The 15,839-nt window shown below is 35.8% G+C and overlaps 1 protein-coding gene across 3 annotated transcripts in view; it reads left to right on the top strand.

Annotated features, from left to right (window-relative positions):
- Positions 1-12,535, top strand: part of RETREG1 (reticulophagy regulator 1) — a 146,841-nt gene extending 134,306 nt beyond the window's left edge. For all 3 annotated transcript variants that reach the window (XM_033178829.1, XM_033178830.1, XM_033178832.1), the window contains 6 exons: positions 1,676-1,802; positions 4,043-4,127; positions 6,572-6,709; positions 7,498-7,562; positions 7,805-7,931; positions 10,354-12,535. In XM_033178829.1, coding sequence (XP_033034720.1) covers positions 1,676-1,802; positions 4,043-4,127; positions 6,572-6,709; positions 7,498-7,562; positions 7,805-7,931; positions 10,354-10,847 — 1,036 coding nt within the window. In that variant the 3' untranslated portion in view covers positions 10,848-12,535. The remainder of the gene's footprint in view (positions 1-1,675; positions 1,803-4,042; positions 4,128-6,571; positions 6,710-7,497; positions 7,563-7,804; positions 7,932-10,353) is intronic.
- Positions 12,536-15,839: the final 3,304 nt, after the last annotated feature.

Genomic DNA, 15,839 nt, shown 5'->3' with positions numbered 1-15,839 from the left:
GCAGAATCATGGATGAATTTCAGCATATTTCTTCAAGAAATGTCTCTTTTTAAACAGCAGAACCCTGGCAAGATTTTGCCACAGATATCTGCTCCTTAGCTATGCCCTTAGTATTTTAATAGATGTGGAATCATGGGGTATGCAAACCTGGTGCCAGATATGGTCCCAGTGAAAACAGATTTGTTCAGTGATTGAAGAGTGGGTAGAGTTAATAGATGCATAAACCATGCCCAAAAGTTCATTTCTTATGACAGACAGCAAATCTACCTGTAGGAATAACATCAGCCAGGACAACTGGTAGCTCAGTGACTCTTCAGAGCATTAGTTGAGGTTGAAAGAACAAAGAGGAAGGAAAATGGCATACTTCCCCTTTTTAAAAAATGCTATTGCACTCATTTAAACTTGGATTAAAATTATTTTTATAAAAAGGAATTGTAATTTACAAATTGCCTTACTATTCAAAATATATTAAAAGTCACAGAATCTGTATGTACACAAGCTTCTGTATAGTTGAGCATCTAAGGGCGAAGATAGTTTTGACTTGTCTTAGGGCTACTGGAGTTGAATCCAGAGATCAGCCTCACCCTAGTACTCTACCATAGCTCAGATGATAGTTCACTAACAATCCTTGTCTTCTGCTAGAAACTTTGCTGCTTTTGTTATTGCCATATCCATAGCTCTGTGGCAGTGCCTTCAACATGGTAGGCACTTCTCTTAATAATCTCTTAAATGAATGAATTTGAGGATCCTTAACAGGGATCGTTTGAACTGGTATGTTTTTATGAGTTAGGATTGCAAAAGCAGGAATTAAGCTTTATGTCATTGTAATGTTAGGGAAGGACATGTATTTACATGCGTCTTCTTCCTGGAGTGATTGTTTCTAGTTTTTAGCTCACTGAGGTTCCTGTGGAAAATGAGGGCAGGGAGAAAGCTCTTTGCCGGCCCATGCATCACACTCAACACATTCTAGATGATGACTAGGAAAATGTACTCTGGAAAAATAGAGGATATTGTAAGATCCTTTTAACAATTTTCTATAGTTTTCCAACCATGGTACATGGTATGTATGTATATATATATGTGTGTGTGTGTGTGTGTGTGTGTGTATATATATATAATTTGTATATTTATTGAAAATACATTGTTGGTGCTTATTCTTAATATTATATGCTTAATTCCAAGGTTTCTCTAACAAGTTCCTACAAGGCCTTCCATGACCTAGTCTCCTCCTACGTCTCCGGCTTCACATGTTCTTCTTCTGGTTGACTTTGCTGGAGCCATGTTGAGACTCAATAGGATAGCACATTTAAGCTCCTTCCCACTCCAGGGCCTCTGCATATATTGCATGTTGTTCTATCTGGAACCCTATGATTAAACTGCTGATCCATCTCATATTTGAGTTTAAAAATGACTCTTCATTAAGGACATCCCTAAGCCTCACCCTGTTCTCCCTTAGTGTTTCCCTGGTTGTAAATATACAATTAATTAAATAGCTAATTGTTTCTTTTGGCATGAGTTTCCTGAAGCGAGTGTCTGGATAGTTCACTTCTGAATTCACAGGGCTTTTCCGGAGGGCGTGGCCAACAGTAGATGCTCAATAAATATTTGCCAAAGCCATAAATGTTGAACGAATCACCTAAAGTTCAGTAATATTTTTTTCTTTTTGTCTCTTTAGCTGGGAAGTTATCAATTCCAAACCAGATGAAAGACCCAGGCTCAGCCACTGTATTGCAGAATCATGGATGAATTTCAGCATATTTCTTCAAGAAATGTCTCTTTTTAAACAGCAGAGCCCTGGCAAGGCAAGTTTTCCAGTAAAGGAGTATGTTTTAAAATGTTCAGTTACTTGGAAACAAATGAACTAACCTATTTTATCAGCTTGTCAGATTTCTCCAATTTTAAATATACTATACTAAGAACATATGCCATAAAAGTTGGCATCAGCAAGGTTCAGAACTGTGAGTGTGCGAACACGAGATAATCCTCAGCCTCACATTTTGAAATTGGATTGGTTTTACGTTTTATACATATTTTTCTAGCTCATTAGCTAAAATGAATGGTGATTGGTCTTATCAGCAAGACTAGGGAGAAAACAAAGTCTTAATTTCAGTTATCGTATTTAGCCTGGTGCTGAAGTCAAAGGGAGATGAAATGAATACATAGTTCTTTGACTGTGCTTTTGAAGATAACTGAATCTTATTTTCAAGCTAAAAAGTGGAGGTTCTTGTATGATTTATTTATTTAAGAAAGAAAACTTTTGGCAAAAACATAGTGATTATATAAACAAAATGAGTATTTTTCCAATTAAGATAAAACCCATGAGGGGAAGTGTCTTACATGGTTGGAAAGGGATTACATGGAGTGGCGCACATACTTGTATTATTTTATGTGTAGAGGCAGCTTTAATTCTGATCGACTGTCTTGATAGCTTGGGTGAGATGCAGAACCATCAATAGACCTTTTCTATTCCAGTGTTGCTTTCAAGTTTCTTGAATATCCACCCGTGGATAGAATGAAGAGCTAGGAATGTCAGCATTGAAAATCTCTGTCTTTTTACCTTGTATAGTATGCAATATCATAACTTCAATAGTATTAAATAATAGAACTATGCTTAGAGACTTTTTGAGTGTATTAAAGTGGCAGTATTGCATTTGGATGCATTATTTTATTCATTGAAGGCTTTTTTTTTTTTTTAAGCATCGATACCTGTATTTGGGGAATGATGTACTGTTGATGTTGATTTTACTGAAGTGATTAAATGTATTTTTGGAAGATTCTAAACTTCAAACTTCTGCACTGGGTTGCATTAATGTGCCCCAAGTCAATTGGCTTAAAATGATGATGCTGCAAATGTAGGGCATAATATGAAATCCCTTTGAAAAACTAAATTCTTGGTGTAGTAATACTTTTCTTGGTTTATCTGTTCCTTTGACTTTATGGCCTTTCCATTTCATTTATAGAATTTCACATTCTTTCCAGGGCCCTTGCTGTTTTAGAAACAGGTCTTAGTTTTGTTCTACAATTCATCTAATCTGCTTTTGACTTGTTAACTTATTAACTCTGTACTAAAGCATGAAAAATCAAAATCAAACTTAGATTTAGACCCCTTTGCTCTTTATCATCATCAGTTATTGGTCAGAGGTATGTATTCCTTCCTCCTGTGTCTTTTAGAAACTCCCTGAATGAATTTCCTTTGCTTGCTTTTCAGTTTAATTTACTATCACTGTTTAAAGATGATGTAAAAATGTAAGACAGTTTAAGACTGACGTGTGAAAGATCAGGTGACGCCTTTATGGGAAAATTTTTCTGCCTTGATGTTTCTAAAGGGAATTAAGGATATTTTCTGATTGTTTTAAAATTTCTTAAAACAATCAAGAATTTTTTTAACCATAAATGACAGAAGGAAAATAAACATGTCACTGCAGGAGTTTCATTTAAATGGCAGTTTATTTCTAAGTGACTTAGAAGTGGGGTCAATTTGAGCAGTATATATGGTTAGGAAAGATGATAGTGATGGCCATAAATTTATCCTGTCAGCTTAGCAGCTATACATTACATTAGATTTGTGTAAATTACGTTAGATTTGTATAGATACCTCTAATTTCTGTAACATGTTTTGCTGTGTTTTTATGAATTTCAGTGGGCTTATAGTGGTAGTTTGAACTTTCAGATGTAGTTATCAGGCCTCATTAATTTCCTTAAATGAGTGAAGTAGAAGAAGTTTCTGGGGACATAATAGTTTTTGTTCTCTTGCACCTGGCAGTAATATAGCCACAGGCATGTGTAATGGGAGTTGTCACTCTCTGTGCCAGGAATTAGCTCCTGTGTCCTCAAAATAATGATTACCAAGTGCTGAAATGGACTAAGGCTGGTTGAATGCAGCAGTCATTAGTCAGCCCTTAGTGCAAAACAATGCTCTTTGGAAAAAAATCTGTAATAACCGGATAGGTCACTTATAGATTTACAATTATGTGTGTATCCTGTGCTCCAAAATATCTTGGTGTTATGTATAACTATCCCATGTTATTTCTATTATTTCCAGTTTTGTCTCCTGGTCTGTAGTGTGTGCACATTTTTTACGATCTTGGGAAGTTACATTCCTGGGGTTATACTCAGCTATCTACTGTGTAAGTATAGTAGAACATGTGGCTAATTTTTGTGATGCATATGGTATCACTTTATGGTCAACAGACCTGTAGTTTGAAGAGGGGGGATGAGTTCTTAACTATAATACAAGTTGATTATTCTTTACTCTCCTGCTGTACAAAGTTTCTCTATTTTCCTAGAGCCATGTCTCTAATTTAAAATTGGAAGAATAGCTGCAAAAGGCAGAATTATAAGTTAATAGTTTTATGTTAAATTTTGTCAGTAAAACTATACATAAAGCTGTATGCCCCCCCTCCCAAAAACACACCAACACCTTTGCCTTCATGCATGTTCTTTGGCTCAAAAAAATAATTAAAACCACAATGAAATACCATTGCATCCCTACCAGAATGGCTAAAATTAAAAATACTGACCATATCAAGTATTAGGAGGGATGCAGAGGAAGTAGAATTCTCACATACTGTTGCGGGGTAGGTAGAATGTTAAAATCACTTTGGATAACAGTTTGGCAGTTTCTTAAAAACTACTACATGACAAAGCCATCCCACAACTAGGTACTTACCCAAGAGAAATGAAAGTACAAAGACACAAATGTTCATAACAGATTTATTTGTAGTAGCCAAAAGCAGAATATAATCCATACATCCATCAATAGGATGAATGGGTAAGCAAACTGTGGTATATCCATATAATGGATTACTACTTAGCACTAAAAATTGATACATACAACACTAAAGATAAATCTCAAAATAATTAGACTGAGTAGAAGAAGCCAGATGAAAAAGTATGATTCCATTTATATATTATCCTAGAAAATTCAAACAATCTTTAGTAACAAAGCAGATCAGCGGTTGCCTGGGGATGAGGTGGGTGGGGACAGGGAGAAGAGGTAGGAGACTGGAGGGAAGGATGAATAAAAACATGAGAAAACTTCTGGGGGTGGTAGACATGTTCATTATCTTGATTATGGTGATGGCTTCTTAGTTGTACCCATGTCAAAATTTATCAAATTGTACACTTTAAATACATGTATTTTATTATACATCAATGATCACTCAAAAATGTTACTAAAATGTATGGATTTTCTCCTTTACCTGAAAACTATGATCTGGCACTGCTACCTTTCGATGGGGCAGGCACTCTCCACTTAACATACCCTCATATTTTCCAATTTTTCTTACAATGGATTTTAAAATTTACATACAATTTCTTGGCCTCTAGAGACATTTGAGTTTGTAGCTCCTATTTTAAAAATATAATATAGGATACTTCCTAAAAAGAACAAAGAAATAAATATTAGGAATACGGTACTTAGAGGGTGGCAATCTTTGCTTCTTTTTGTATTCTTTATTTATTATTTTTTTTTTTTGAGACGGAGTCTCGCTCTGTCGCCCAGGCTGGAGTGCAATGGCCGGATCTCAGCTCACTGCAAACTCCGCCCCCCGGGTTTACACCATTCTCCTGCCTCAGCCTCCCAAGTAGCTGGGACTACAGGCGCCCGCCACCTCGCCCAGCTAGTTTTTTTGTATTTTTTAGTAGAGACGGGGTTTCACCGTATTAGCCAGGATGGTCTCGATCTCCTGACCTCGTGATCCGCCCGTCTCGGCCTCCCAAAGTGCTGGGATTACAGGCTTGAGCCACCGCGCCCGGCCTCTTTTTGTATTCTTAATGCATAAAGCAAATGGCAAATGGTCAGAGCTCAAATCCATTCTCCCCAAAAGAACTCATATATAACATCAGCCTCATGATTACAACAACCCCAAAGAAATAAGGTTATTATCCTAATATTATTGATGAGAGGCTAATAACTTTTCTACGGTGAAATGGCATTGAATAAATACAGTTAAACCAGGACCGTTGTTTGGAAAGCATGTAATTTTTCTATAAATTTTGAGAGTAAAAGGATTGAAAGGAGGGAGTTGATCTAATTGCACCTGAAAACAATGACTGTGAGCATTGTGTGTGCGTGGGTATGCATGTGTGTGTGTGTGTGTGTGTGTGTGTGTGTGTGTGTGGGTGGTGGTAGAAAATGTTTACCTTACAGAAAAAGAATAGAAATTATGAACTTATTTCACAGAGGCATTTCCCGGGAGGCCGAGACAGGCGGATCACGAGGTCAGGAGATCGAGACCATCCTGGCTAACACGGTGAAACCCCGTCTCTACTAAAAAATACAAAAAAAACTAGCCGGGCGAGGTGGCGGGCGCCTATGGTCCCAGCTACTCGGGAGGCTGAGGCAGGAGAATGGCGTAAACCCGGGAAGCGGAGCTTGCAGTGAGCTGAGATCCGGCCACTGCACTCCAGCCTGGGCGACAGAGCGAGACTCCGTCTCAAAAAAAAAAAAAAAAAAAAAAAAAAAACTTAAGTTTTTCAGTAAAAAAATGTAGTATTTTGTGAAATACTGAAATGTATGTAGCCTTTTGAAAGGAAAGGCATTTTACCTCTACCCTCTTTCTTCTTTCAGTACTGTGTGCATTTTTGTGTCCGTTGTTTAAATGTAATGATATTGGACAAAAAATATACAGTAAAATTAAGTCAGTTCTGCTGAAACTGGATTTTGGAATTGGAGAATATATTAATCAGAAGAAACGTGAGAGATCTGGTAGGTAAAGTTTATATTTTAGATTCTATGCATGAAATGAGACATTAGCGAGCTATTTTTAGGCAATTCCTTTAATACATTTGAGGATACTTTTGCTTTTTACTCAATATTGTTATAGAAGCTAATCTCCCTCAAAGTTATATATATCCTTTTCCTATTTAGGCTTTCCTTTTCTCAAATATACAATGAAAGAAACTGACTTTTTAATCCACACTGTCAGGGGAGAAAGAAAAGGCTTCAACACTTTTTATTGTGCTACTTATGATTTACTTAGTTTTATTTTGGGTTGGACTATCACAAATACAAAATTACACAAGCAGTGCTAGGAGTGTGGAAGTTGTGTAAGAAGGGATTGAAAAAACAGGGGAAGGAAAAGAAAATACAGAAAAAGCCAATATAATCATCTTTTACTTTTTAACTTGGCTTGAGACCTTATAGGTTCTAAAACTAGAATGTATCGGAGTCATGTGGAGGGCTTATTACAGGATGAGTTGCTAGGCCCCAGCCCAGAGTTTCTGATGCAGTAGATCTAGGGTAGGGCCTGAGAATCTGCATTTCTAAAAAGTTCCCAGGGAGGATGTTTTTGCTGTTTCAGGGACAATATTAAGAGAACCACTAATGTGGATCATTTCCTTTGCAAATATGTGAAGTTTGTTATGTGCAAACATTTAATGATATGGAGGTATTTGAGAATATGAGAAATGTGGGGTAAGAATACATAATGAAATAAATGCACTATATCTGAGTTGGCTAGGAAACTGAAAACTTCCAAATTTTTTTCTCAACAGAAGCAGATAAAGAAAAAAGTCACAAAGATGACAGTGAATTAGACTTTTCAGCTCTTTGTCCTAAGGTATTTTTTGTTTAGTTTTCAATTTGTTCCTGTGTGGTTTGACTGTAAATGTATTTACATATATAAAGCTGAATGATCTTCCTAATAAATTCATATTTCTGTAAGATGACTGAATGATTTCAAAAGAAAAATATCCATCTGGTTTTTATTACTCTGACATTTTGGGGGTTCCTATGGAGTTTTCAAAATATTCCCTTCAGCAGTTTAAAATGTGCCGCTGGTATTTATTTATATTAATACAGATTAGCCTCACGGTTGCTGCCAAAGAGTTATCTGTGTCTGACACAGACGTCTCAGAGGTATCCTGGACTGATAATGGGACCTTCAACCTTTCAGAAGGATACACTCCACAGACAGACACTTCTGATGGTATGCTAATATTTCTGGACACATTTATTTTTATGAGTGCATACAAAACTATTTAACTTCTGCCAAATACTGAATGGGTAAATAACATGTTACCACCATATCTCTACAGTGGAATATTACTTGGCTATAAAAATGAAGTACTGATACTTGCTATAACATAGATGAACCTTGAAAACATGCTAGGAAGCCAGACACAAAATGCCACATACTGTATAATTCCATTTATATGAAATGCCTAGAATAACAAGTCCAAATAAAGGGAAATTAAGTTAGTGGCTGCTATGGACTGATGGAAGGAGGGAATAATGAGTGACTATTAATTGGTATGCATTTATTTTTGGAGTGATGAAAGTGTTCTAGAATTAGTGATGCTGCTTGTATAGCTTTGTGAATATACTAAAAAACACTGAATTGTATACTTTAGAAGTGTGTTTTTTTGGTGCATGAATTATCAAAAGCTATTTTTCAAAAAGTATGAGAAAAAAATCTAAATCAATGTCCAAATCTGCCTTTGGACAGAAATTTTGAAAACAAAATAATTAAAAATTAGAAAAATTACCTCCTGAAATGTCTTTGAAATGCCCTAAGCGATAATGTGGGAGAGAAAGATAGATGGTAATCCTATACATTTAGGCCTCGTCCTCATTAAAAGGGGCTGAAGTATGGAGGGCGAGTTCCCTGAGTCCAGCTGACTCTGGAGTTTCTCACATTTGTCTTCGAAGTTAAAACAGTTTTTTATTTTAATTTTTTTTATTTCCAACTTTTAAGTTCAGGGGTACATGTGCAGGATGTGCAGGTCTGTTACATAGGTCAACATGTGCCATGGTGGTTTGCATCCCATCACCTAGGTATTAAGCCCAGCATCGATTAGCTATTTTGTGATGCTCTCCCTCCTCCCACCCCTGACCCTATGACAGGCCCCAGTGTATGCTGTTCCCCACCACTGGGTCTATGTGTTCTCATTATTCAACTCCCACTTATAAGTGACAACAGGCAGTGTTTGGTTTTCTGTTCCTGTGTTAGTTTGCTGAGGATAATGGCTTCCAGCTCTATCCATGTCCTTGCAAAGGACATGATCTCATTCCTTTTTGTGGCTGCATAGTATTCCATGGTGTATGTGTACCACATTTTCTTTATCCAGTATATTCTTTGTAAAGTACAATTAAAAACAAGACAGCACAGTATTCTTTATAATGCAAATTATACCCATAACTTAAATTGAGAGTCAATGCTTGTCCAGTAACTTAACTTTTGTTAGTCTCACTGGATTACCTTGTTTTGGCCATATACTGAACATATGAGCAGATTATAAAGGAGGAGAATGAATGAACTGTTTTATACTTATGTTCCAAAAAGACATTTTCTGTTTTTAAAGGAAGGAGGGAGGGAGGCTGTGCAGTGTTTGAAAGAAGATGGGTTTGGAAGGTGGAAAACCCAAGTAGAGTCTTGCCTTTGTCACTACCTAACTTTATGACCTGGAACAGGTGAAATAATCTTTGTGGATCTCAATTTTCTCACCTTTAAATTAGAACAAGAGCATCGCTGAAGGTCATTCAAGCTCTACAAGCTTTCAGTACCTACAATTTGAGGTCATATTTTAAAGAACAAGAATAACAAGTACCTTGTTCTTAAGGATCCCATCTCAGATTTATTCAACAAAAGAGACATTAATAATCCAAGCCACATAAAAGACTCTTCATTAATTGAAGATTTCAAATCATGGTTGCAGGGAGTTAACTGTTATATTAAAAGAATTTTATATGAAAGGTAAAAACAATAAAATCTATCAGCCTTCTACTGTGACATTGCTTTCAAATGTCCTAAATCTTCATATGGTCAGTTTCAGCTATAGTTATAGAGAGCCAAATGTTTCTATAAACTCGGGTTGTATGGAATAGAAGGAACAGTATCTTCTTTCCATTGCTTAAAACAAACACAGATTACAGACGCTGAAATAGATCTCTATGTATGAAAATGCTGAGGCTAAATAATATTAACCAAAACCCAAGGAAACTTCCTATTACAGTATTTTTAATTTCATGTACATGTATACTCATTGGCTTAAGGTAATTCCCACCCTAGGAGCAGGATGGGGAATTTTTATAGTAAATGCTTAAACGTTAGTCAAAACCTCAAGCTGATGTCAGACAAGTGTGAATGTTAAGTCAGTAAATACACTGCTTTGTGCTTAAGAGGAAAGCTAAATATAGAGGGATGTGCAGTGTTTGTGTCCCTGTGGAGAAAGAGTGCTGCAGGATTAGGAATTCAGTATGTGGTTCAACTGATTCAAGTTGACTCAGGAGGCTAGATGAATGCCAAGGTTGCCAGAGGGTTCAGATTAAAGTCAGATATCTTTAGACAGCACTTTTATTTGAAATTTGTTAAGGTGCTTAAGTCTGAACTTCTGTTATCCATTTCACAGATCTTGACCGACCTAGTGAGGAAGTTTTCTCTAGAGATCTTTCAGATTTCCCATCTCTAGAAAATGGCATGGGAACAAATGATGAAGATGAATTAAGCCTTGGTTTGCCCACTGAGCTCAAGAGAAAGAAGGAACAGTTGGACAGTGGTCACAGACTAAGCAAAGAGACGCAATCAGCAGCTGGTCTCACCCTTCCTCTGAACAGTGACCAAACCTTTCACTTGATGAGCAACCTGGCTGGGGATGTCATCACAGCTGCAGTGACTGCAGCTATCAAAGACCAGTTAGAGGGGGTGCAGCAAGCACTTTCTCAGGCTGCCCCCATCCCAGAAGAGGACACAGACACTGAAGAAGGTGATGACTTTGAACTACTTGACCAGTCAGAGCTGGATCAAATTGAGAGTGAACTGGGACTTACACAAGACCAGGAAGCAGAAGCACAGCAAAATAAGAAGTCTTCAGGTTTCCTTTCAAATCTACTTGGAGGCCATTAATCTAGGAATCAGCTTGCAACAGAGCACAAAAAACACCAAAAAAATTTCAAACAAGAAAAAAAAAAAAAAAGGAAAAGAAAAAAAATTGAACTATAAGCTTTAATGATGATTACTTTAGATTTGTTTTATTTTCCCTCCTGCAGTGAATTAATTGGATATATATCAGCTGACACTGATAGATTGATATTTCTGATCGTTATTTTTGTGTAATAAGCATGGAAATGAACTTTATACACACCACTGTGTTGTCAGAGATAAATATTAGGGGTTTTTAAAGCAAAAAGAAACAAAAACAAAATTATTAAAATCCTCCTATAAATATTCTTTTTCTTTACAGCATGCAAAACAGTTTATTGTAACTCATTGAAAAATATTAACAATTAATTGTGAATACATGCCGTTATCAGCTTCCTTATTCCTAATACCTGGAAATTTTTTTTTTTTAACTGATAGATTTTGATGTAAAAAAGACTGAAATTATCAAGGTATCTTAGTTGAAGGACTTGGGAAATACTATCAAAATTAATTTCTTAGGAAAAAATTTAAAAGTATATTTAAGTACTCTGGATAGACTGAAACATTTCCATGTTATTTCTGCAGTTGTAGACTTAGGCTTACTTGTAAAGCAGCATGCTCCACTGACTGCCATCTCTAGTCTTGCAGTGGGTGGCATTAACCCACAGAAAGCAAGCAGTTGTGTATCACATAGACAATGGTTGTGACATAAACAGATTCAGTTGTTTTATTGTTCATTTGTCATATGTTTGTGATAGGGATGTTGGGAGCACAGCTCTATTCTGCCTGCTCAGACTTAAGTTAGACCCGTATCTTTTATATTATGTCATGAAAAAAGTCTCCTAAAATTGTGAAACTAGTTCTTGATATGAGTGATGTGATCATCAGCAATGAAGACATAATAACTCTGTTTTCTTAGTCTGTATAGAGGAGAGGAACTTGCTTGGCTTTAAAATATATTTATTTGCCATTTAAGTATAAATATGAAATCTGTTTCTTACTGGGAAGATAGAATATATATATTTTCCTTTAAACGTTTTAAGATCACTTTTAAATAACCAAATTTGATTTATGGTTTTTAACAAAGGACTAAAGAGCTCACACCAAGCTAATTTTGTTTTTGTGATATAAACTTTCAGTGTCGAGGGACCATGCCAGCAACTACCAAAAATCTCTTAAATCTTCAGGTACAGCTGGCATTTTGGCAGATGCACAGAGACATCTGAGACCCTCAGAAGGGAAGGATAATCCAAGAATATAGGAAATCTGTGTTCTTTTCCTTTCATTTTATCCCTTATATTTCTAAAGACTAATTGTAAGTAATCTGACATTTTCATGTAGCAACTCTTATTTATTTTTTCTTTCTAAGGTATTCAAATATCTAGACTGAATTTTGCCAAATGTTAAAGGGAGAAGAGTTACTGAAGACTTTGAACATTTTTGTGATTGCTTATGTCATTAGTGCCTCATGACTGTGTTTGATGTCCTTTATTGATACAAAGTGAGCCTGTGCCTTCATTATCTTGCCCATTTGAATACAAATGGAAACCTGGTGTTTGAAAATCTCTGAACTGTGTGGGTTTTGGAGGAATATACCTGAATTTTATTCAATAACAGTTTCTGGACAGGAAGAAAAATACAGTTACATATTTATAAAATAGTTGTTACCAGTATTCTTTTTTATGTGTATGCTTCTTTCTTTAATATTCTTGGTTATAAAGTAGAAAAGTTTAAAGGTCATTTCCATTTCTTCACTGAGGAGAAAAAAAGTTAAATAATCCAAGTAATTAAAGAATATAAGTCACTAGATAACCTTACAGGAAGATTAACTCAAGGGCTGATAATCTGTGATGGTATGAACAATAAATCTAGAATAAAATGTTAATAACTACAAATTAAAAGGGGTGTGGGGAAGAAGTTGGTAGAGTAGAAAAATGTGCTGTGATCACCACTATCGAGGAGACATGCCACCTCTCTAGGGACAGCAGCATTTTAACTATGTATGAATTTTAATATTGTTTGTATATGACTCTGTGACTACACATTTACACAATACAATAATGGTACTTCCTCACAACTATTAATTCAAACAAACACAAGGATGTTGAAGGTTTTTGTTTGTGTATATGTATGTTTTGGTGGTGGTGGGGGTCATTGTTTCTGGTTTTAAAAGATGAAGTAGCAGATACACTTCATCTATGATTGATCCAGTGTAGTAGAAGACTACATGTCCTTTACCATGAGAATATAAATAGCATTATTTCCTCAACATCTGAAAGAACTGATAATGAGTGGTTTGTAAAATCTAAGTGGACTGAAGTATTTAAAATGTGAACCATGGATATATTTTGTTAAAATTGAAAGCTGTAGAAAAGTTTTGCTCACTTCCTATAGAAGGTACTGAGCAAAATCACACAATGGCAATAGCATACATTGAGCATGTATTTGAATCTGAAGCAATAAAGTAGTGCTCAAGAAGTTGAAGCTCACTTTGGAAGATCAATCCATGCTTGAATATTCTCATTCTGAAATACCTTAAATACCTTTTTTTCTTACCCTACATAGCTACAAAAGGAATTTTTTTTTTAAACTGCCTGCTTCCCAGTTTAATAAAATATTAGGAAGACTTTTATAAGGTTTTGTAATTGGCAAATACATTCAACATATTTAGGCATCTCACTCTTATATTTGAAATAAATGTAACTTTCTTCCATTTAAAAAAGTGGCAAATGCCAGCATGCCACTAATTTTAGTCAAGAAGCAAATACACATTTAAGAAAAACGTGATTTTAACATTTATATGAACTGTTTATAATCTAGATGGGTATACTTCTTTACACTGCTCCAGCTGTGTTCACTGCAAGATAGGAAATTATTCTGAAAACCTTTACTGAACTACTGTTGTCTTAGATCATTTGTATCATGATGAAATTAGAAAGCCTCAGAATTATATTTTTGTGTATTATTCCTCCATTTCCATTGTAGCATTTATACTAAGAAAGATGTTGAAAATATGAATTCTGGTTCTGATGTTAATATTATGGCCCTAAGACACAGTGTCAAAGTCACATAACGTCCCCAAGCCCCATCCTGTTTCCCAAGCATTAAATAGGGAAGTTAATTCTTACCTTATCACGCAGGGATGTTTAGAGAATGGGTGAATAAAAGTATCTGAAGCACGTTGGGGGAGGGGTGTGTGGAAAGGCTGCCTAAAACCAAGATACTGATTTTTTTCCTGCCTGTGTTTCAACTAAGCCATTCTTTTAAACATTAAAACAAAGGCAATCAACAAGCAACAGCTTACAAGAATCGTTAAGTTTCTTTTAATGGGTCCAGCACTGTATCAGCCTCATAGTGCAAGAAATCCTTGTGGAATTGATGGATGGGAGTGTTGCAAAAATGTCTACTATTTCAGTTGATTCTATGGACCAAGTATAAGGTTCTATAATAGTAAGTTTTATGGTTATAACACCTACTAGCTATGGGACTCTGAGAAAGTCACCTAATAACTCCATACCTATTTACCTCATCTACAAAATAAATATGTAGTACCATTTACCTCATACAGTGTTGCAAGGACTAAGTGTCTTAAGGCTGGGGTTGGCAGACTATGGCCCATGGGCCAAATCTGGCCTGCCACCTGTTTTTGTAGGGGCTGCAAGCTAAGAACCGTTTTTTACATCTTGAAGTAGTTGAAAAAAAATCAGAAGACTATTTTGTGACATGAGAATAAGTGAAAATCAATTTTCAGCATCTGTGAATAATGTTTAATTAGAACACAGCTATGCTGATTTGTTTATGTATTGTCTATGGCTGCTTTTATGCTATAACAATGAAGCTGATTAGTTGTGACAGAGAACCCAGGCTTACAAAGCATATTTACTCTCTCGCCCTTTACGGGAAAAGTATGCGAACTCTTGGTCTAAGACATAGAAAACAGGATCCTGTTTAATGCTCATGACTCTACAGTTAAGTGGTATTAAGAACATTTTGCCAAAGAACAGGGTAAATAAATTGTCTAAGGTCACATAGCTAGTCAAGGAAAAAGTCAGCCTGACCCCAAAGCCTATTCTCTTTCTAACGTATCATACTAGTATATTGGTTTTATTTTTTGATACATTAACAATGATCATAATTTTAAGCAGTTTAACAATTTCACTAAGTATTAAATACTGATTTTATTTTAGATTTTTTTCCCCAAAGACTGCAGAAACCAGTTGATTTATACTGTTTTAAATGCTGTGATAAACAGACTTTGCTGTAAATTTCAATTCCTTATTAAGAGAAGTCTTTGCATATGTAGACAGCCAAAACAATTGGGGACTGAAAATCTCTCACAGGACTTAATGTTTTCATGAACACAGAATTCACAGAAACTGTAAACTATGTGATAAGTGTACGTTAGTTTTTAATTTCAATATTTGTTACCCCCACCAAAGGCTACCCTCAACCAACTCAATCCCCTTTGTAGCCTGCCTTTTAAAAACCAAGGTGCCACTGCAATATAGGAATGTGAATAGCAGTAAACTTGTCACAAGAGAATATTGTGACCGGCGTACAAATTGACTTGAAGGCAACTTTATTAGCTTTTATTTTAAATTATCCCAAAGTCTTCCAAGACTGAAACAAGAACCATGTTACTGTGTACTGTCACTGTTACAGTGTGCACCATAACTCTAGTAGTTTGAGAATTACGTGAACTATTTTAAGGGCTATGTCATGATATACAGAAGGAATTCTAATTTTCAATACTTTCACACTAATTTTCTTTGTCATAGGTGGTTGTATTAGTCCATTCTCACATAGCTATAAAGAAATACCTGAGACTGGGTAATTTATTTGAGATTTAATTGGTTCAGGGTTCTGCAGGCTGTACAGGAAGCATGCTTCTCTGCTTCTGGAAAGACCTCAGGGAGCTTTTACTCAAGGCAGAAGGCAAAGTGGGAGCAGGCAGTTCACATGCCAAAATCAGGAGCA

The sequence above is a fragment of the Trachypithecus francoisi genome, unplaced genomic scaffold, assembly GCF_009764315.1.
Source record: "Trachypithecus francoisi isolate TF-2019V2 unplaced genomic scaffold, Tfra_2.0 Lachesis_group2, whole genome shotgun sequence".
Classification (NCBI taxonomy): domain Eukaryota; kingdom Metazoa; phylum Chordata; class Mammalia; order Primates; family Cercopithecidae; genus Trachypithecus; species Trachypithecus francoisi.
Note: the sequence above shows the minus strand (reverse complement) of the source record. Positions and strands in the feature narration are given on the sequence as shown.